The 20,842-nt window shown below is 32.7% G+C and overlaps 3 protein-coding genes across 3 annotated transcripts; 1 reads left to right on the top strand and 2 right to left on the bottom strand.

Moving 5' to 3' along the window:
• Nucleotides 1-6,509: 6,509 nt before the first annotated feature.
• LOC145626247 (uncharacterized) lies at nt 6,510-7,535 on the bottom strand. Its single transcript, XM_081678676.1, has 2 exons — nt 6,884-7,535; nt 6,510-6,575 (listed from the first exon to the last, which is right to left on the bottom strand). Exons 1-2 carry the CDS (start codon nt 7,506-7,508, stop codon nt 6,541-6,543), a joined length of 660 nt encoding a protein of 219 aa, XP_081534802.1. The 5' UTR covers nt 7,509-7,535; the 3' UTR covers nt 6,510-6,540.
• Nucleotides 7,520-8,081, bottom strand: LOC145626202 (uncharacterized). Its single transcript, XM_081678630.1, has 2 exons — nt 7,593-8,081; nt 7,520-7,531 (listed from the first exon to the last, which is right to left on the bottom strand). The coding sequence occupies exons 1-2, from the start codon at nt 8,079-8,081 to the stop codon at nt 7,520-7,522; spliced, it is 501 nt and encodes a 166-aa protein (XP_081534756.1).
• Nucleotides 8,082-9,048: 967 nt separating this feature from the next.
• LOC145626245 (uncharacterized) lies at nt 9,049-15,199 on the top strand. The gene is made up of 12 exons (XM_081678675.1): nt 9,049-9,688; nt 11,598-11,800; nt 11,895-12,092; nt 12,429-12,500; nt 12,597-12,692; nt 12,770-12,849; nt 12,935-13,010; nt 13,131-13,341; nt 13,428-13,624; nt 13,737-13,839; nt 13,998-14,087; nt 14,371-15,199. Exons 1-12 carry the CDS (start codon nt 9,136-9,138, stop codon nt 15,117-15,119), a joined length of 2,628 nt encoding a protein of 875 aa, XP_081534801.1. The 5' UTR covers nt 9,049-9,135; the 3' UTR covers nt 15,120-15,199.
• Nucleotides 15,200-20,842: the final 5,643 nt, after the last annotated feature.

The raw sequence follows: 20,842 nt of genomic DNA, 5'->3' as shown, positions 1-20,842 counted from the left end.
TTCCTTTTTTTTTGGGGGGGGGGGGGGGGGGGGTTGGAGAGCTACAAAGGCAAGTGATGAGATTCGATTCCAAGATCACTTAAAATCAGAAATAAAGCTTTACGCACTTGAACTATCCCTCACTCTCTGACAGTGTTCAATCTAGTATGCAATAAAAAAAACATAATTAAGGTAAAAAGAAAAGATTAACGTTGGAAATAAATGGCTATGATCCTATTTTATTCACCTTAATAAATTCAAATAAAGGTTCATAAATTATACTTCTTATTATGGATCCGCATAATCCATTCAATGTCTTTAAAATGCTGAGTAGGCTTATGCTAGGCTGTTGCCATGGATCAACCTACAAATATGTTGGGCCAAACCTTTTTTTTTTTCATGAGTCATGACCCAAATCTGTGCTTAACCATTCTTAGTGGATAGCGTAGAAAAGTTGGTAAAGTGTGGCCCAGCCCAAATTAATGCAGCATTTGGTTAGTTACTTGATTATCTTGATTACGTACCTTTTGTAAGGTAACCATCACAAGGTTAAATTTGTTTACAAGTTGGGAGACAATCATATTTCGTGTACGAATAAGAAATCTATACGGCACAATTCTCTTTTTATTTTCTGATATTTTATTTACATTTTAATAATAATAAAAAAAATATTAGTATAAAGTGTAAAAATGGATAAAATCATGGAGCTTAATAATAGGATAAATCAGGGAGCTTTTTTTTTTTTTTACAGGAGATAAATCACGGAGCTTAATAATAGGATATAACTTCCCTAAAAAAAAAGTTGGTAGGTTTAATTTTTTTTTTTTCAAAAAGGAAAAAGGAAAAAGAAAAAACCAACCTTTCACTTTATTACTCGTACTATAGATAGATAGGGTTGGCCCCTTGCTTATCACATGTGAAATACTATATTGTCTACGGACTATTTAGAATTTGGGATATAATAGATTCTTGATTGAATTTAAACTCTAAAATATTAATTATTAAGAGTTGGTGACAATTATATCAAATTAATTTCAACTTTGCTTAAAATTATTCCATCTAAATCTAAATAATTAATACTATTTGATTTTATACTCATGCTAACGCACACATTTGACCATTAATATATGAAAAATTATATTAGTAAATTCGTATTATATAAAAGTTTATACAAGAAAAATAGTATCGAGTATAATTTAATACTAACAATAACAACATTTAACATACTACCTTCGTTACAGGTTATGTGCAACGATTTGACATAAAGCAGAGAGGGAAAATGTCTAATCGTTGCACATAACCTGTAACGGAGGTAGTAATAGTATAAAATCAAAAAATTATGTATCCAATCAAGCATAGGTTATTCTGTAGTTGAATAAAGTACAAGTTTTAGTTTGGGATAAATTGCAAAGTCCAATTACACTCACTCTTACAAAAATTGTTGTTACTCTATTAGATCGATGTATGTTACGTACGGTAATGCACTCAACACACATTAATATGCACAACAAATAGGCATAGCTGTCAATATTTTGGCACAAGACATCTTAGACAATGGAGCAACAAAGTCCTAGATAGTTGTTTGGTGAGAACATTGCCAAATAGGGCTAAAATATTTTTTAGAAAAATTGCCAAATAGTTACTTGAATATATTGACAATGTCATCAAAATGTGTTTTTTTTTTTTGAAAATATTGTCACATGTTTACATGCAAGCAAGTTCATTTCTTTGTACTTGTAACACTCTTTTCAACCCTATTGTATGTCGTTTAATTAATTTGGGGAAAAGCAACATGCATGTAGTGATGTAGTGACAATTTGCTTTTGGTAAACCTTGAAACTATTTTATGATTGTGTCATCATAAGAATCTAATGTATTCTTGCATAAATATGTGTTAGATTGAGCTTTGTTTTCCCCATTACGTAATTTCATAAGGGCTTTAATTATCAAATTCTGTTTAAAACCATGATCAATCAAAGATTATTTGACGTCAAAAGACATTGTTTCTCGACCGTCTTCCAATTTTGTTTAGCTACGTACAAAAGAAATTCAATTAATTTAAAACGTGACGAACTTACATTACTCTAAGACTATTTTTTTTTAATAAAATACTGTTGAGATAATATGACAACTAATTTTTGATAACTAATTTTAAACAAAATGAGTATAAAATTATGTTATTCGCGGTCTTTCAACATACTATACTAGTACTATCTTTCTTCCAATAGCATGTGCATGGGTTTGTAAAAGCACTTAGAACTTCCCTAATTAAGCTCATCTTTTTGTCACTTATTGGTGTTTCCATTTTTTCTATTGGGACTGCTATTATATTTAGAAATTGGGATCTTTGTTTTAGGTTCAAACAACAAAAAAGACAATAATAAGTTTTTTTTTAAAAGAAAAACTTTAGTGTCATTGCTGCTTTTTACTACCTTTTTAAAGATGCATTTCTATTATGATGCTTAATGATTAAAAAAAAATATTAGTATGTTAAAATTTAATCACTTTTGAAGTAAAGTTTTAACTATTAGAGCTCATTATTTGGTTAAAGCTAAATCATCACACGATTCATACTCCTTGTTTGCGGAATTTTTTTATACGACTAGCTTAACTATTAATTGAGAAAATCATTACCTATTATTTTGATGGTGTATTTGTGCACATTCTAGGAGTTTTCGAGAAAATCAAGCCATATATTCTCTAAAATTATCTATTTAAATTTTCCGGAGAATAATTCACATTAAAAGCATCTAGAATACATGGCTCGTGAATAGAATATTATGGATACAATAATGAGTGGGGAATTTCTAGATCTTCCGGTCATTTCTTTCAAGCTCATCTTCAACTATATATATAAGTAATGGGCATAGACATTCAATAAAACACATTACTTTATTTATTTTTATCAATCTCGATCTATAGGGATAAAAAGTAAAACTTGCCACTAGATAGGAATTTAAGAAATCATTTCTTTCAAGCAAAGAGAGAAGAAGATTGTGATATTTCTAGGATGTGAAATTCAGTGATGCATGATTGAGGGAAGAGACACAACGATACAATAATAAATTAATAACGCTAGTAAGCTTCAAGTTTGAATTTAGTAATACTATTTAAAAGTACCAAAGTACCTTGACATTGAACCAAAAGTATACTGGACGGATGTTTATAATCTCTCGTGCTTACTAATAACACTATTTAAGAGTACCAAACTATCCTTCATGTTGAACCAAAAGTTTGTTTCATCTCGAGTCTACCTACTCTGTACAATAAGATATTAAGAAAATATGATTTTCCTAACTAATATACCAATATCTAAGATATTTTAAATCAATATAGATAAATAAGAAATGAGATAAAATAGTGTCATTTACAAAAAAAATTATGTCCATTAAAATGAGTTGTGTTAAATTCCTTCAGAAAACTCAGAAAATTACAGAGAATAGAGAAGAAGAGAGAGCTTGTTTTTGATTTCTTGTGTGAAAAGTTAGAAAATGAATTACAAGCTGGAAAATAGAAACTATTACAATTTATATAATATATTACATGACAAAAGCATGCTGAGAGAATATAACAAACTCAGGAGTTTGTTACAGAGAAGAATCCAGAAGAAAAGTTAGTTATATCTAACTTTGGTGAGCTGGCAGTAGGATATTATGGTGGATATAGAAGCTTGTAATCAGATACTTCAATACCCCCCCGCAAGCTAGGGGTGGTGTCAAGCATACCTAGCTTGGAACACAGATAAAGATGTTGCTGGTTGGGAAGAGCCTTTGTAAACAAATCAGCTGGTTGTTCAGCAGAAGGTAAATAAGTAAGCTCCAATAAGCCTTCTAGTACCTTATCCCTGGTGAAATGACAGTCCAGTTCAATATGTTTAGTGCGTTCATGTTGAACTGGATTCTTGCCAATCTGAATAGCTGATTGATTATCACAACAAAGCTTTACAGGCTTCAAATTATCTATACCAAGTTCTTGTAACAACCTGACAAGCCAAGTGACTTCATAAGCAGCTGCAGCCATTGCCCTGTATTCTGCCTCAGAAGAAGATTTAGAAGTTGTATCCTGCTTTTTAGACTTCCAAGAAACAGCAGATTTGCCTAAAAGCATGACATAGCCAGTTATAGAACGTCTGGTAGACACACATGAAGCCCAATCAGAGTCAGAAAAGGCTATGAGAGTGAGCTCATTATGAGCTTGCATTAAAATCCCTTGACCCAAAGTGTGAGCCACATATCTGAGAACATGATGCAGGGCAGCTTGATGAGGCATTCTAGGTTGTTGCATGAATTGACTCAAAGTCTGCACAGCATAGGACAAGTCAGGCCTAGTGTGAGTCAAAAAATTTAGCTTCCCAACTAACTGTCTGTAAAGAGAAGGATCAGGACAAAAAGCACCCTGATCATGAGCCAGCTTCAGATTTTGTTGCAAAGGTGTTTTTGCAATTCTAGAAACATCAAAACCAGAATCAGCAATAAGTTCTTTGGAGAACTTCCTTTGTGTGAGAATAATGCCTTGAGACAAATAAGTAACTTCAATCCCCAAAAAAAAAAATGAAGTCTACCAAGATCCTTGATGCTGAAAACAAGATGTAAATGATTCTTCAAGGCATAAATAGCATCAGAATCAGTGCCAGTGATTATAATATCATCAACATACACAGCAACAATGATGATATGAGACTGATTTTGCTTCAGAAAGAGAGAGTAATCATTCAAGGATTGAGTATAACCCTGAGATTGCAACTCAGCAGTGACCCTAGCAAACCACTGTCTAGATGCCTGCTTTAATCCATATAGAGATTTCTTTAATTTGCAGACAAGGTTGTTAGGATTAGGCAGTCCCTCTGGCATCTTCATATAGATTTCTTCAGTTAACTCTCCATGAAGGAATGCATTGTTGATATCAAGCTGATGCAAAGACCAACCCTTAGAGGCTGCCAAGGCCAAAAGACATCTAATTGTAGTCATTTTCACCACAGGTGAAAAAGTTTCATCAAAGTCCACCCCAAAAATCTGAGTATAACCTTTGGCTACTAATCTTGCTTTTAATCTCTCAATAGATCCATCAGCTTTGATTTTCACCTTAAAAACCCATTTGCAGCCTATAGCTTTCTTCCCCTTAGGAAGAACACAAAGATCCCATGTTCCATTTTTCTCTAAAGCTTCAATTTCTCTTTGCATAGCATCAATCCACCCCTGATGTTGAGAAGCCTCAAGAAAACTTGCTGGTTCTGTAATTAATGCTGTTTTGGTGATAAAAGCTTGAGCAAAGGAAGGAAGATCAGAATACTGAACAACATTGCACCAATGATCAGTGACTGAAGCAGCAGTGATATAATCTTTGTGCCAGATAGGTGGTTTAATAGGTCTAGCAGTGTGTCTAACAGGCTGTAAAGATGCAGAGGTTGGAGTAGGTGATATGGGAGAAGGAGAAGATGAAGGTATAGGGGAAATATGTGGGATAGAATGAGCATCAGAGTCATTATCTGAATCTGATGAGAAAAGAAAGGGTTCAGGAATAGGTTGAACAGGATCAGGATTGTGAGGAGTGGTAATTGGTAAGAAAATAAGGTGTTGTTTAGGAGTAGAAGAAAAATGGTAAGGAAAATGTTTTTCATGAAAATAAACATCTCTGCTTATGATTATTTTCTTAGTGTCTAAACACATCAACTTATATGCTTTCTGATTGGGTGGATAACCAAGAAATATGCAGGGAGCAGCTCTTGAATCAAACTTGCTTCTGTTACTTTTCAAGGTAGAAGCATAACAAAGACATCCAAATATTCTCAAATGATTCAAGTTGGGTTTAGTACCCAAAAGAAGCTCAAAAGGGGTGCTAAAAGCAATGGAACTCAGGGGCATTCTGTTGATTAAATGAGTAGCACATAGCAAACATTCTCCCCAAAGAAAAATAGGAACATTAGATTGAAAATAAAGAGCTCTGGCAGTTTCCAAAAGGTGTCTATGTTTTCTCTCTACCACACCATTTTGTTGTGGTGTATCTGCACAACTTCTTTGGTGAACAATCCCAAACTTATTATAAAACTGTAAAATAGGACCTTCACATAATTCTTTAGCATTGTCAGACCTTATGCACTTAATAGAAGCACCAAAATGATTATGTATCATTATTGCAAAATTCTCAAGTACAGATACAGCTGTAGACTTGGATTTCATGAGAAATGTCCAAGTATGTCTAGAAAAGTCATCAACTATTGTGAGAAAAAGATTACAAACATCATGTGTATAAGCTTTATAAGGACCCCAAGTATCTATATGCAACAAATCAAAGGAGTGCAAAGACTTAGAATGACTGATGGGGAAAGGAATCCTAGTTTGCTTTGCCTTAGGACAAATCTGACAAATTGTGTCATGACCAGAACAACTAGACACATTGCTAAGTACATGATGGATTTTATTGAAGGGAAGATGACCTAATCTTAGATGCCACAATTTTGCTTCTTCAGATTTATTATCAGACTGAACAGTCTCAGCTACAGAACCTTGAGCAATCTGCAAACTCTTATGCTCATTTCCAACAGCATACAAACCGGAATCAAGTTTACCAAGAACCAGAATACTGTTCTGAGAAAGATCCTGAACCAAGCAAGTATCATGAGTAAATTTTATCTCACAATTTAGATCTTTACACAACTTGTGTGTACTAATCAGATTAAAAGTAAAGTCTGGAACATGTAATACATTTTGCAGCTCTATGCCATTATGAAATCTGACAGTACCAACATGTTCAATATTCACTTGTTTACCATTAGCAACTGTGATAGTGTTTGGCATTTTAGTGAATTTATCATAAGAAGTAAACAAATCAATATTGCAGCAAATATGATCTGTAGCCCCTGAATCAATAATCCACTTAGAATTAGAGCAAGAAAGCAGACATGTACCTGCCATGTGAGCTGAACTGTATGTTGAATGCACAAGATTCTGTGCATTCACAGATTCAGCAGGAGCAGTATTCTGAAAATCTCCTTGAGTATGCATCACTTGCATCATTCTGCTGTAATCCTTAGAATAGATATGAGTTGTTTCAATAGGCTTCTCAGAACCATCATCAGCTTCATCACTATACACAATAGCAGCTATCCTTCTTCCTTTGCCTTTATAAGCAGCATTGTTAGGTGGATAACCATGAACTTTGTAGCATCTTTCAACCGTATGACCAGACATTTTGCAATATTCACAGAATAATGTAGAGAATTTTCTGACAGGTGCACCTCTACCAAAACCAGAATTATTAGAACCAGTCTGAGAAGATTGAGAAAACCGATTCCATGTGTTAAAATTCTGTGGTCTAAAAGAAGTTGAACTATTATTCTGATAAGAACTAGATCTTCTATTATCCACTGCAAAAGCCATGTTGTTTGCAGAATTCTGAGTGTCTGATAACAAACTTACTTGCCTTTGCTTCTCTTCCTGAATCAATAGTCTGTAAGCTAGAGAAACATTAGGTAATGGCTGCATCATTAAGATATTTGTCCTGACATTAGTATATTTACCATCCAACTTCATCAATAGCTGAATTAACCTCTCCTCTTGCTGTTGTTTCAGAAACTTTTGAGTTAAATTGCAAGTACAATTGTTGCATGAACATACAGGAACATGATTGATTCCAGAAATCTGATCCCAAACAGCTTTAATTTCAGTGAAAAATTCAGCTACACTACTTGAACCTTGTGACAAATCACTCAAGGTCTGTTGTAGTGAATATAATTGAGCACCTGAACTCTGTGAATAACGATCTTCAAGATCTTTCCAGATTTCTCTAGCAGTACTAAAATAAAGAACACTTCTAGCAATACCAGAATCAAGAGAATTCAGAATGTAAGCAATGATCATTGCATTACATCTATCCCAAGCTTGAGATTCAAGCAAATCAGAAGGTCTAGGTAAGGTTCCATCAATGAAACCGAGTTTATTCTTAGCAGCAAAAGCAATTATCATGCCTCTCTGCCATTCATTATAGCTATCACCATTGAATTTAATGGAAACAAGAGGATTCGAAGGATTTTCAGAAGGATGTAAGAAATATACACTAGCAGGATTTGAATTCAGAGAATGAACATTTCCAGAATTTGCAGCCATAATTGAAAAACAATCGCCAGAAAAATTGAAATCCAGAACAAGTAGTAATCAAATTGAAAAATCAATCACCAGAAAAATTGAAAACCTAAATAAGGAAGATGAGAAATGAAATCTAAAAGAAGAGTAATCAAACCAGATTTGCAGTGAATCATCAATCGATCGATTGCTCTGATACCATGTTAAATTCCTTCAGAAAACTCAGAAAATTACAGAGAATAGAGAAGAAGAGAGAGCTTGTTTTTGATTTCTTGTGTGAAAAGTTAGAAAATGAATTACAAGCTGGAAAATAGAAACTATTACAATTTATATAATATATTACATGACAAAAGCATGCTGAGAGAATATAACAAACTCAGGAGTTTGTTACAGAGAAGAATCCAGAAGAAAAGTTAGTTATATCTAACTTTGGTGAGCTGGCAGTAGGATATTATGGTGGATATAGAAGCTTGTAATCAGATACTTCAATAAGTTGTATTTATATTATCTTCAGGATATATATGTTTTTAATAATAGAATAAACATTTTAAAAATCCATATTATCCATCATAATTTTATTTTATTTTTTTATGTAATTTTTTTTATAGATATAGATAGCATTTCCCTATTTTACATGTCATCATTTACTCATTAAGTTAGTAGATAAATTAGATAAAATGATAAGATAAATTAACTAATAACACTACTGTAATCAGTTGGTTATATTATAAATACCAAATAATGTGATGTGATGTATTGTAACATTCTACAGAAAAATTACTTTAGTTAATCAAAAAGTAATATTGATCCGTGATTCTTTTTTCTCTCTCTTCTCTACATCACTTCCTCTGCTTTTGTTTTTCTTCTCATTTTTATTTTTTCTTCACAAGAAATCATTCTTAGCTTTCACGGGACTGTAATTGTCCCAATTGGGTGATTGTTGTTTGGATTTTGGCTTGAATTTGTCGTCATATTTTGTTTTTATTCAATTAAAGTTTGAATTTTTTATATAAATAAACATCTGGGTATCTCATTTTGAAATTCAATATCTTAGTTTTGATTTTGATTTTTTTTAAAAATGGGTTTTTTGTTAAAAAATCACGTTTTATTAGCTTGTTTTTGTTTCTTGATTTTGTTACCTGGCTTTAGCTTTAGCACCGTAAAGCAGTGTGGTAATACTATCACCAATTTATCAACAAAAACTTTAAGATATGAATTTTTAACATCAAAAAATGAGACTTGGAAACGAGAAATTATGTCTCAGAATCATCATGATCATGATCATGATCATTTAACCCCAACTGATGAAGTTGCTTGGTCTAATTTGAATCCTAGGAAATTATTATTGAGGCAAGAAGATGAATTTAATTGGAATGTTTTGTACAAGAAAATTAAGTACTCTAAACACAATTTAAAGGGTAATTTTCTCAACGAAATTCCACTTCATAATGTGAGATTAGACCCTCAATCATTTTATGGGAGAGCACAACAAACGAATTTGGAGTATTTGTTGCTGTTGAATGTCGATAGCTTGGCATGGAGTTTCAGAAAAACTGCTGGTTTGCCAACACCAGGAACTCCTTATGGTGGTTGGGAAGCACCTAATAGCGAGCTTCGAGGCCATTTTGTAGGTCAGTATATGATTTCATATTATCTTCATCTTGTTCATTTGGAATCTGTTATTAATTATATGTTTTTGAAATCTGTTTTTAATTAAACTAGTAGAGTCATTTATATGTATAATGTATGATAACTTGTTTTTACTAAACTAGTAGAGTCATTTATATGTATGATGTATGATGTATGATGTATGATATTGTTTTTACTAAACTAGTAGTGTCATTAATGTTAACAATGATTCGATTTACCAATTTCACTACAAGAAAAAAGACCGTTTTCCGACGGACTTTTTTCCTTGGAAACAACCTGTTTTCCGTCGGAGTTAGTCCGTTGGAAAAGGCATTGTAGGAAAAATGACATTTTCCGTCGTAAATTCCGTCGGAAACACCGCAAAACCCAGATCTACCCACCACCACCTCCCTCCCTTCAGCACCAATTTAAACCCCACGTAACCCAACCCCCAAAATCGGAACTCCAACAATAACCACCACCATATATTTCAAAAAAAAAATTCCCAAAACAAAATCAACAAAATAAAATCAAAATTAAGAAGAAAAAAAAAAGATACATACCTTAATTTGACCAAACAAAACCTCGAAATTGGGTTTATGAGGCCAAATTCGACCATGAAAACTCTAGATTTAAAGTTTTCAGTGTCGAATTTGACCCCAAAACCTTCCTTGTTGATGTCGGTGTTGGTGCCGTTTTAGTTGATATCGATGTTGTTGGTGTTGTTGCGGCGGAACGGTGGTAGTAAGGTGGGTGAAAGAGATGAGAGAAGATGAACAAAAATGAAGAAAAAGAAGGAGAAGGGGGGGCAGAAGGTGAAAGGACCGAGAGAATGAAAGAAGAGATAGAAGGAGAATAGGGAAAGAGATATTTTAATGAGTGCTTCGTGAAATTTAATGAGTGCCTTATACAATATGAAACGGTTATTTTAATGAGTGCTTCGTCAAATTATTACCCTCGTTAAGCATTACCACATTCTATGTAATCGAGTTAAAATATTATAAATAAGTTCTATACTTAACAGTATCAAATAAAACTTACTTCGAAATAACTTTACTTTCAGGTTTACTTCCCTATCAAAACTCTTATTATACTGCGTAAAATATTTGCCAAATGAAATAGCCACATACTCCATTTAAAATATGCATAAAGCTTAACCATTTACCTTGAAAACTTGTTAGAAAGACTGTGGCCTTGTTTGGCAAATGGCTGTTGGCTGGTTCACTTGGCTTGTTTGACCAGCTGGAATGTTTGGCTGTTTATAATGGCTTTTAAAATTGGCTGTTTAAGTTGGATGTTTACAAAAGTGTTTGGTAAATTAATTGGTGGTTGTTGGCTATTTATTAGATAATTTGTGGGCCAACAAGCCAAAAGCCAACAAAAAAGCTACTCAAAGCAGCTTTTTCATTTTGGCTTAAAAGCCAGCTTTTTCGCTGACTAAAAAGCCAATTACCAAACACATTTTTTGGCTGTTTGACCACCTTAAAAAGGCAAAAGCCAAAAGCTAACCAAAAAACCATTAAAAAGCCAATGTATGATAAATGTCTTTATCTAAAAGTTTTTTTTTTTTATTTTTTTTATTTTTATATATTAAATAAATAAATAATTTATTAAACAGTGCATTTATTAAAATTTAATGAAGTTTTCGGATGAGTATTAGGGGGTGTTACATACCTTTCAATCATAACATGGGAGCTAAAAAATAAAAAGGCTGAAGTGAATTGAACTCCTAATCTAAGGCCCTTTGGAGGTTAAATTTGACAAGTGGGCTGGACTAATCCATGAACAATTACTTACAAAATAAATTAAATTCGTCATTTAATCTTTATTACAAAAGACAGTACATTTTAGATTGTTTTTTGAATTTTTAGGCAATTATACGTATCTAAATTTTTGATATTCATGGTGTAGGTCATTACTTGAGTGCAACTGCGCATATGTGGGCAAGCACTCATAATGAGACTATTAGAGCAAATATGGGTGCATTAGTGTCTGCCCTTAAGGAGTGTCAAGATGCAATGAAAACAGGATATCTTTCGGCATTTCCAACTGAATTCTTCGACAGATATGAAGCTTTGCAATACGTTTGGGCACCGTACTACACTATTCACAAGGTACGGATTGCATGTTCTTATAGATTTATAAGATGATATAAATTCTTTCATTTAATCTCTCTTAACGGTAGATAATTGTTTATATCATTGACAGGTTATGGCAGGGCTCTTGGATCAATACAACTTTGCTAATAACACTCAAGCCCTACAGATGGTCACGTCGATGGCCAATTACTTTTACCTTCGGGCTCAAAATGTAGTAAAGCAGTACACTATTGAACGGCTTTATGATGCACAAAATGAAGAGACCGGTGGCATGAATGATGTCCTTTACAAGCTATACACCGTCACGGTTGGTTATTTTTGATTTTTTTTTTTTTTTTTTTTTTTTTTTGCACAAGTTATAACTAGTGGTCAGACCTAAGTTGCATGATGGGTGTACATATAGCAAAATTAAGCTTAACATGGTTTAATAATGTGCCATATAAATTTGCTTCGACTATAATTTGTTGATTATTTGTTGTGGCTGACATATACTCCTTGAGAAGGATATAAATGTTAAGCCATGATAAAAGTTGGTTACGTTTGTATATTACAGATTTAAAGTAGTTTGTGAAGTTCTACCATCCATTTTTTCACTTGTTGTTGCTCGGATTTTAACTCTTTAACTTTTTCGGGTTGTTTACAGGGTGATCAGAAGCACTTATTACTGGCTCATCTGTTTGATAAACCATGTTTTTTAGGATTACTTGCAATGAAGGTACTAAATAAGCTGTTAGAGGTTTTCCCTATCTTGTGTGCATTTATCTATTGAATAGATTGCTCAACATTACTATCCCTATTTTTTGTTGCGTAGGCTAATGATCTCTCTGGTTTTCATTCAAATACTCATATTCCGATTGTTGTTGGGGCTCAAAATCGGTATGAAATCACTGGTGATGAACTATACAAGGTTAGTGGCAACGTGCATTGCATGATATATTTATTGGCAATGCTTGTTTTTAATATCAATAATTTTTTATTATTCAGGAAATGGGGACATTTTTTTTGGATGTTGTAAACTCTACCCACAGTTATGCAACTGGGGGAACTTCATATAATGAGGCCTGGTACATATGCTATCCCTTTTTCTTTAATAATTGCTTATTCATAAAATGGTGATTTCTTATTAGTAGTATTTGTCCTTACCACCAGGCAAGACCCAATGAGGTTAGGTGACATCTTAAACGTTGAGAATGAAGAGTCTTGTACAACTTATAATATGCTAAAGGTATCTTTGTGTAATACAATGCTCTTTAGCTTTTTATTTGTGGACATCAATAGAAACTCATTGCTTTAATCAATTCAATGCTAATCTTTCTAAAATTCTCTTTGGGAATTTGAATTTTAGGTTTCGCGTAATCTGTTTAGATGGACAAAACAAGTGATGTATGCAGATTACTATGAACGAGCACTCACAAATGGTGTGTTGGGTATTCAAAAAGGAACCGAGCCTGGTGTCATGATCTATATGCTTCCTCTAGGGCATGGAGTTTCCAAAGGAAAAAGTTTTCACGGTTGGGGTGATCAGTTCAATTCTTTCTGGTGCTGCTATGGAACAGGTACGAACTTTTAAAGTGCTTTCATTGTGAAATTTTTTAAAAAGGGTTAACTAATGTGATTTTCTTTGTGCCCATCTTTTGTGTAGGAATTGAGTCATTCTCTAAGTTAGGAGATTCCATATACTTTGAGGAGACGACGAATGTACCTGGGCTCTATGTTATTCAGTACATACCTAGCTCACTCGATTGGACTGCTGCACAAATCTCCCTAATCCAAGTTGTTGATGATGTTACTTCCTTGAATCAAAACCTCAGAGTAAAACTCACAGTTTCTGCAAAAAAGGTATCATCATATTCTGAAAAAAAAAAAAAAAAAAAAAAAAAATTCAAACACTATGTTGTATCAACTTCTTAGCACTATGAAAGACATTCTAATTCCTGAATCCATTATTCAGGCTTCAAAGATAGCTACTCTAAATTTGCGGATACCTTCATGGACATCATCGAGTGGTTCAAAAGCCTCACTTAATGGAAACAATTTACCTTTGCCAAGTCCAGGTCTAATTATGTTATACCCTTTATCATTAATGATCATTATATTAGATAATGCAAAATCATGATTTACATCAATAAAATTAAAATGGGAGATTGACTTTTTAATGGAAACAAACTTTTTATTTCCTGCTCAAATGTTTTTTTTTTTTTTTGTTGGCCAGGTAGTATTCTAAACATATCTAAGAGTTGGGTCAACGGCGATGAAATTATACTGGAGTTTCCGCTAGTACTTAGAACAGAGTTTCTCAAAGGTAATTCTTTAAGCTTTTAACATTAGCCCTCTTTTCTGCATGACATTTTTTTCCGTCCTGCAAAACCATATATTTCGTACTTTTGAATAATAATTAGAGGTGAAAATATGAGAATGTGTTTTAAGCCATATTTATTTATATTTATTTATAATACTAATCAAAACTAGATTTTAAATCTAAAAACTGATATGTTAAGAAAATTGTTCTTATGCATATTCACATATCAAAGGAAAAAGAAATGGATTAGTATTGTTTTAACTAATACTTTTCAATGACATTTCAGATGATCGTCCTGAGTATGCCTCACTTCAAGCAATTCTCTATGGACCTTACTTGTTGGTGGGTCTATCAAATGGTGACTATGACATTCAAACAGGATCAGTGAAATCTATTTCAGACTGGATAACCCCTATTCCAGTTGACTATAATTCATATCTGGTTTCTTTCGCTAAAGAGAATGGAAACACGACATTCTTCGTATCGAAATATAACCAAGCACTGACAATGTTAGGATCTCATCAAGCTATGAATGATTCATATGTCCAGTCTACATTTAGGCTCATTTTGATAGACCTATCTCCGAGTCAAATAAAAAGTGCGAGACCAACAAGTCTTATTGGTAAGGTTGTCATGTTAGAGCCTTTTGATCTTCCAGGCTTGGTGGTCGCTCACCAAGGGGTTGGCAAAATACTCACTATAACAGGGGCAACTCATAATAAGCAATCTGCCGAATTTTTAATAGAAAAGGGGTTGAATGGCAGAGTTGGAACGGTATCTTTGAAAACCAAAGAAGGTTGCTTTGTATATGGTGATAGTAGCTCCAAAACAAATCTAAGTTTGAAGCTAAGTTGCGAAAATAAGACTTCAGATCCTTCATTTAGGGATGCAGTGAGCTTTGTGTGGAACGAAGGTCTCAAAAAGTATAGCCCTATCAGCTTTTTGGCTAAAGGGTTGAGAAAGAGTTATATTCTTGAACCATTATTGGAAATGAGGGATGAATATTATAACGTTTATTTCAACGTAACCACGTAGAAGTTTAATTTTTATTATAGTTAGTAATGTTTTGATTACTTTATTATTGTTTAATAGTTAAATTTTCTTCAATATTTCAAGCTAGTTTGAGAAATTAAAGAAGCACACTTATATACAATCACTCTAACCAGATTTGAAATAATCCCTTTGTCTTTTGCCATTTCAAAACAGAGGGAGTAGAACTTTACTTCTCTATATTGTTTTCTGAACTTTTTATGCTTAAATTTTATTATTATTATTGTTAGAAGACCACCTCAACCATATTATTATTATTATTATTATTATTATTATTATTATTATTATTATTATTATTATTATTACTTTTTTTGGGAAATGCCTAATTCTCTATTATCAAGCTCGTTGTTCTCTCTAATTTCTTGTGCTCAATAACCCCAAGTCATGGCAAGGATCTGCTGCTTGAGGTCTTGACAGTCAGTCTTATATATATCATTTCCACAAGGTTCAATTGTTTCAAGGACCTTCGTCCCTATGTAAGCTCTTCTTTCTTTGGCCAATCATAAACAAACATGCCTGCTAAAACAATACTCTTGATTTTTCTAGAATATAGTCAACTTGCAACATTATTCAAGCTAAATCGAGAAAACTCTCCTAAAATATCATCACTCCACCGTGAGTTCTTTATTTGTGAGGAGTATTTTTTTTTTCTCTAATAAATATGATCTTTGTACTCTCATTTTATTATAGTGGATTTATTTTTCAAGTGCTCATATTTTCTTATTAGCTTTTTATTGTCGTTTTATACGTTATCAATTTCTTGACTAACTAGCGCTCTTACTCTTACAACACCAATGGGTACTCAGGTAGTCATATGCCATATGGGTAGTTCAACAATGAAATTTCTCCAATGTTAGAATTTAATTCAAGAAAAAGGCCCAATGCGACAACCTTTCCAGTGCTTGGTTATGTTGTGTGAAACTTATCCAATACAAATGTATTCCACATTACTACGTATCCTCTTAACATAGGAAAATTTAACATCATCACACAAGATCACTGAGAGCTATCTAACTTTATATACTAACACATTGTAAGCCCCTTTTTAAACAAAATTCATTTCAATTAAGGTAAATAGTTACAATATGAATTTCTTTTTTTTAAAAATACAATATGGATCAACATAATTCATTTAGAGACTAAAAAAATGTTTAAGTAGGATTTATAGTAGGCTTTTAGCATGGGTCAACCTACATTTATGATGGGCCATAGCCCCATACGGCCATACCCCAAATTGATACTATATCTAATTGGTTTTTTTTTTTTTTTTTTTTTTTTTTTTTTTTTTTTTTTTTTTAATAAACATATAGTCAAATATTTCGTTCTTAGTTACGGAGTACATAGGTTCCCCATCTTCTCTCTTTTGAGGAAGGATTTGCTTTTTTATTTCATGGATTGCTATAAAGCTGTTTCATGGGTAAAATTTTGTGCGGGATTGAAAAAGAGATTAATATTTCGACAAAAATCGAACGAATCAGACGGACATTTTCTGCACGGTTACAACAGATCGATAGACCCCCTCGCCGAAAAAGGCTGTAAATCACAGCGATATGAAAGAGGGTATGAAGAATGTACGATTTGCAACAACGATCGTATCTTTGCTTACATAATATTTGTATTTGATTCAATTATTATGTATTTGTTAGATCAAAATCTCTTTGTAGATGTCGTATGACTTATTTATGAATCAATTTTATTTCAAAAAAAAAAAAAAGTTACGGAGTACATGATTGATTATCTTTATTCAAAAAAATAAAATAAAAAGTTAATTGTTTTTTTTAAGCAAATTTACTTGATTATCTTGATTACATAAGTTTTGAAAGGTAATTTTCACGAGTTTAAATTTTATAACATATATAATTCCTTTCCTATTAAAGTTTAAAGTGTTACGTTAGTCCAAATTTTTGATTAAATTTAAACTCTCTCAAGACAACATTAAGAGTTGGTGACAATAATATCAAATTAATTTGAACTATGCTTAAAGTTATTCCATTTAAATCCGAATCGGAGTTCCTGAACAAGTGGGTCGAACCGAGACATCTTTATGATGTCTTATGGTATCAAATCTTATCATATGACCCCAAGAGTCACCCCATACATTCAGTTTATTTTTTGAAAAAATATTAAAAATTGACCCGAAATCGTGTACTATAACCTTCAATTTTGGATATTTTTTTCACTTTTTGGGGGAAAAAAATTGCCGAAATGCTTACCATGGATCTTAATAAACCCCAGGAGTCTATTTGGATGGGTACAACCATCCAATATGCCTTTAAACGGTCAATTTATCTGTATACAACTTGCACCGATTTCATAAACTCAAGCATACTACGGACATTTACAACAACATATAATGGTAAATAATGGTTCCAAACGTCATTATATGACCCCGAGATATATCCCCTAGTATCTCAAGACTTTTCGACACCGGGTACCGAAACCTCCAAAATTCCTCAAAAAGCGTGGATAATAGGCTTCAATTTTGGCAATTTTTGACTTTTTTTGGCCAGGAAATAAAAATCGACGAGATGTTTACAATGGTCCCTAATACCCTCCGGGAGTCCAATTGGGTGGGTGGAACCATCCAATTTGCCTTTAAACGTTCAATTTATCCGCTTACAACTTGCTTCGATTTAATAAACTCAAGTCTATCACGGACATTTATGACAATATATAATGATCATATATGGTTTCAAACGGCATTATATGACCCCGGTATGTATCTCCTACTATCTCAAGACTTTTCGACACTGGATCCTGAAACCTCCAAAATTTCTCAAAAATGTGGATAATAGCTTACAATTTTGGAAAGTTTTGACTTTTTTAAGCCCGGAAATTAAAATTGCTGAGATGTTTACCATGGTCCCTACTACTTTCCGGGAGTTCAATTGGGTGGGTGGAATCATCCAATTTGCCTTTAAACGTTCAATTTACCCGTTTTCGTATACGCCTCTTGTACAGACTATAAGCTTCCATGGGGCCTTTATGTAGCTGAATAAAGGTCATATATGGGTCGAAACAATATTATATGACCCCAAGATGCATCTCGTAGTGTTTCGTGAATTTCCGACACCGGGTCCCAACACCTTCTAAATTGCTCCGATTTCGTGTATTATACCCTTCATATTTGGCTGCCATATATCATTTTTTCACCCAACGAGATTACGCATCCAAGTTTTTCCATGGGTTCCCAAAGGACCTTAATTGGGTCTTGGGAGTCATAAATAGTGTCCAGAACCATCTCATTCATCCTTAGTCATCATGTCTTAAGGGTCTTAGGAGTCGTAAATAATGCCCGAAACCAAATATGCCTTGTCTTAGGGTGCACATGCCACACACCCCCTCGCACCATCTAACATCCCAACACTTAGGCTTTGTGACTTGCCTTAATCCCGTACTTAGCAAATTTTATCATATAAGATGCATCGCTAATTAAACTCGTTTTCCAAAATATAGGTGTTTTTAGGGATTAGGGTAGGGGGCGAATCGAAGCGACATAAGGCCGAATCTCAGTGGATCGTGACAGTAAGATCATTCTGCCACTTACAATACTCTGTCACGTATTTAAGTCGTCTGCAAAATATTCAACCCGCTGCTAAGTAGGAATTGTACTTCAAGGAGGCTCTCACGGAGCAACCTCCGCGCGAGCTTAGCTTATGACATGTGTCCTTGGGGGCTGAAGCCCCTACTGTAGGATGACAATCAGGGAATTCGGGAATTACCTAGTTACATTACATGCATAACATAATATATAAAGGCGAAATCTAGAAGGACATTTGATGGCGTTGCATTAAAAATTTTCCCTCCAATAATACTTCTTTTTTTAAAAAATTATTCTTCTTAGAAAAAAGAATTTTATCTAAATGGTGACATTTGTCTTTTATTTTTATTTATTTATTTATTTATTTATTTATTTATTTATTATTATTATTATTATTATTATTATTATTATTATTATTATATCTAAATTAAACTTTCTAAAATATATTGAGTCATTATAATTATTTAGCTATTTTTATAATATACTTCATACGGTGTGATAATTAGTCTACTAATGGCCTGTTTTGATCGATTTACTAAAAACAACTGAACTAAACTGATTGGAGGTGAATTGAAATGAATTGTTTATGATACCTTTTTGGCGCACCATTTTCTAATTTCAACTAGCACTATTTGACTAGATACACATACACATGCTAACACACATTTGATTATAAATATATGAAAATGTATATTAGTATGTAAATACTTTGTATTATATAAAGATTGATACTCAAAAAATAGTACATATTAATACTAACATAACAACATTTAACCTAATAATATAGCATTAAAATATATAAATAGATCAAAATATTATATGAGGGAGCCCATCAGTTAATCTCCGAGATTAACATTATTCCAAGTTAATCTCCTCTCACAACTTTATGCATATGTTTTCGTGCCACTTTATTATTTCACTTTTATTATTTAAAAAATAAAAGTAAAACAATATATTGTGAGAGGAGATTAACTTTTCATGTCAATCTCAGAGATTAACTTGAATTCTCCCATATTATATATCAAATGGTAAATCAATTATTCCATAGCTATTAAGTTGAATAAAGTACAAATTCCAGTTTGGAATAAAATGCATAATCCAATTCAATCCATCCAATAATTTATGAGCACACACCCATACAAGAAGTGTTGGCACAAGACATCTTAGACGAGTGCATATAGGCATATAACACCTACTTGTATTTATTAAGCACGTATATAGGAGGACATTTTGGTTTTTTTTTTTTTTTTTTTTTTTCATTTGATGTTTTTCTACGGTACAGTGGTACATTTATGTGTACTATTATGCAGGTATAATGTACAATTAAAGTATAAGTTATCTTAATATTACTTTTTATGTACTATTATGTACGTAGTGATACTTTTTACCATCACATTTTCTCATAAAATCCCTTTCACCTGACAATTTATTGGCCCACTTTCATGTGACAAACTTTAACTTAATTTCAACAATGTCATCCTATATGTTAGCAAACATATAGGTGCTATGTACTTATAGTTATTCATCTTAGACAAGTATTAGACAAGTGTTTGATGATAAAATTGCCAAATAGGGCTAATTTTTAACGAAAATAGGTACATCTTTACAATGTGGTGTTGTTGAAAATATGGTCACATGTTTACAAGCGAGCAAGTTCATTTCTAGTAGTAGTAAGTTAGTAACACTTTACAACCCAGTTGTATGTGGTTCAATTAATTTGGGGAAAAGGGAATTAATTTGAATTCGAGACTCAATCAAATGTATTTCCATTTGGAATTATAAGTATTTATGGGCCTATGGGTGCAACAATCATAAACTAAACTAAAGATATATTCTTTTCATCAATGAAAATAATAGTAAGTCTATTAGTTCCTAAAAAAAAAAGTCTATTATTATCCCGTTTGGATATATTTATTTCGAGTATGTTATTAGTGAAAAATTATACTATCAATATGATTAGGTATCCCAAGTATTTGCTATATTGATTCATAATAAAGTAAAATAATAGAATATTCAAAGGAAAGAATTCATAAAGTAAAGTAATACGTAGTAATGTAGTATATATATGCATTTCACTTGGTATGTTTTATGTCAATAATTAATATAGCTAAGGTAGCAATTCAATTCATTTCATTTGCATTCATAGTTGCATACTTGCATGTGCAAC

This window comes from Chenopodium album, chromosome 4 (assembly GCF_948465745.1).
Source record: "Chenopodium album chromosome 4, dcCheAlbu1.1, whole genome shotgun sequence".
NCBI lineage: Eukaryota > Viridiplantae > Streptophyta > Magnoliopsida > Caryophyllales > Amaranthaceae > Chenopodium > Chenopodium album.
Note: the sequence above shows the minus strand (reverse complement) of the source record. Positions and strands in the feature narration are given on the sequence as shown.

Coding starts and splice junctions, on each gene's coding strand:
- LOC145626245 (XM_081678675.1), top strand. CDS start 9,136: ATGGGTTTTTTGTTAAAAAATCACGTTTTATTAGCTTGTTTTTGTTTC. Junction 9,689..11,597: donor GCTTCGAGGCCATTTTGTAG/GTCAGTATATGA, acceptor TTCATGGTGTAG/GTCATTACTTGAGTGCAACT. Junction 13,840..13,997: donor TTTACCTTTGCCAAGTCCAG/GTCTAATTATGT, acceptor TTTGTTGGCCAG/GTAGTATTCTAAACATATCT.
- LOC145626202 (XM_081678630.1), bottom strand. CDS start 8,081: ATGGCTGCAAATTCTGGAAATGTTCATTCTCTGAATTCAAATCCTGCT.
- LOC145626247 (XM_081678676.1), bottom strand. CDS start 7,508: ATGAAGTTGGATGGTAAATATACTAATGTCAGGACAAATATCTTAATG. Junction 6,576..6,883: donor CAGTTCAGCTCACATGGCAG/GTACATGTCTGC, acceptor TGCTTGGTTCAG/GATCTTTCTCAGAACAGTAT.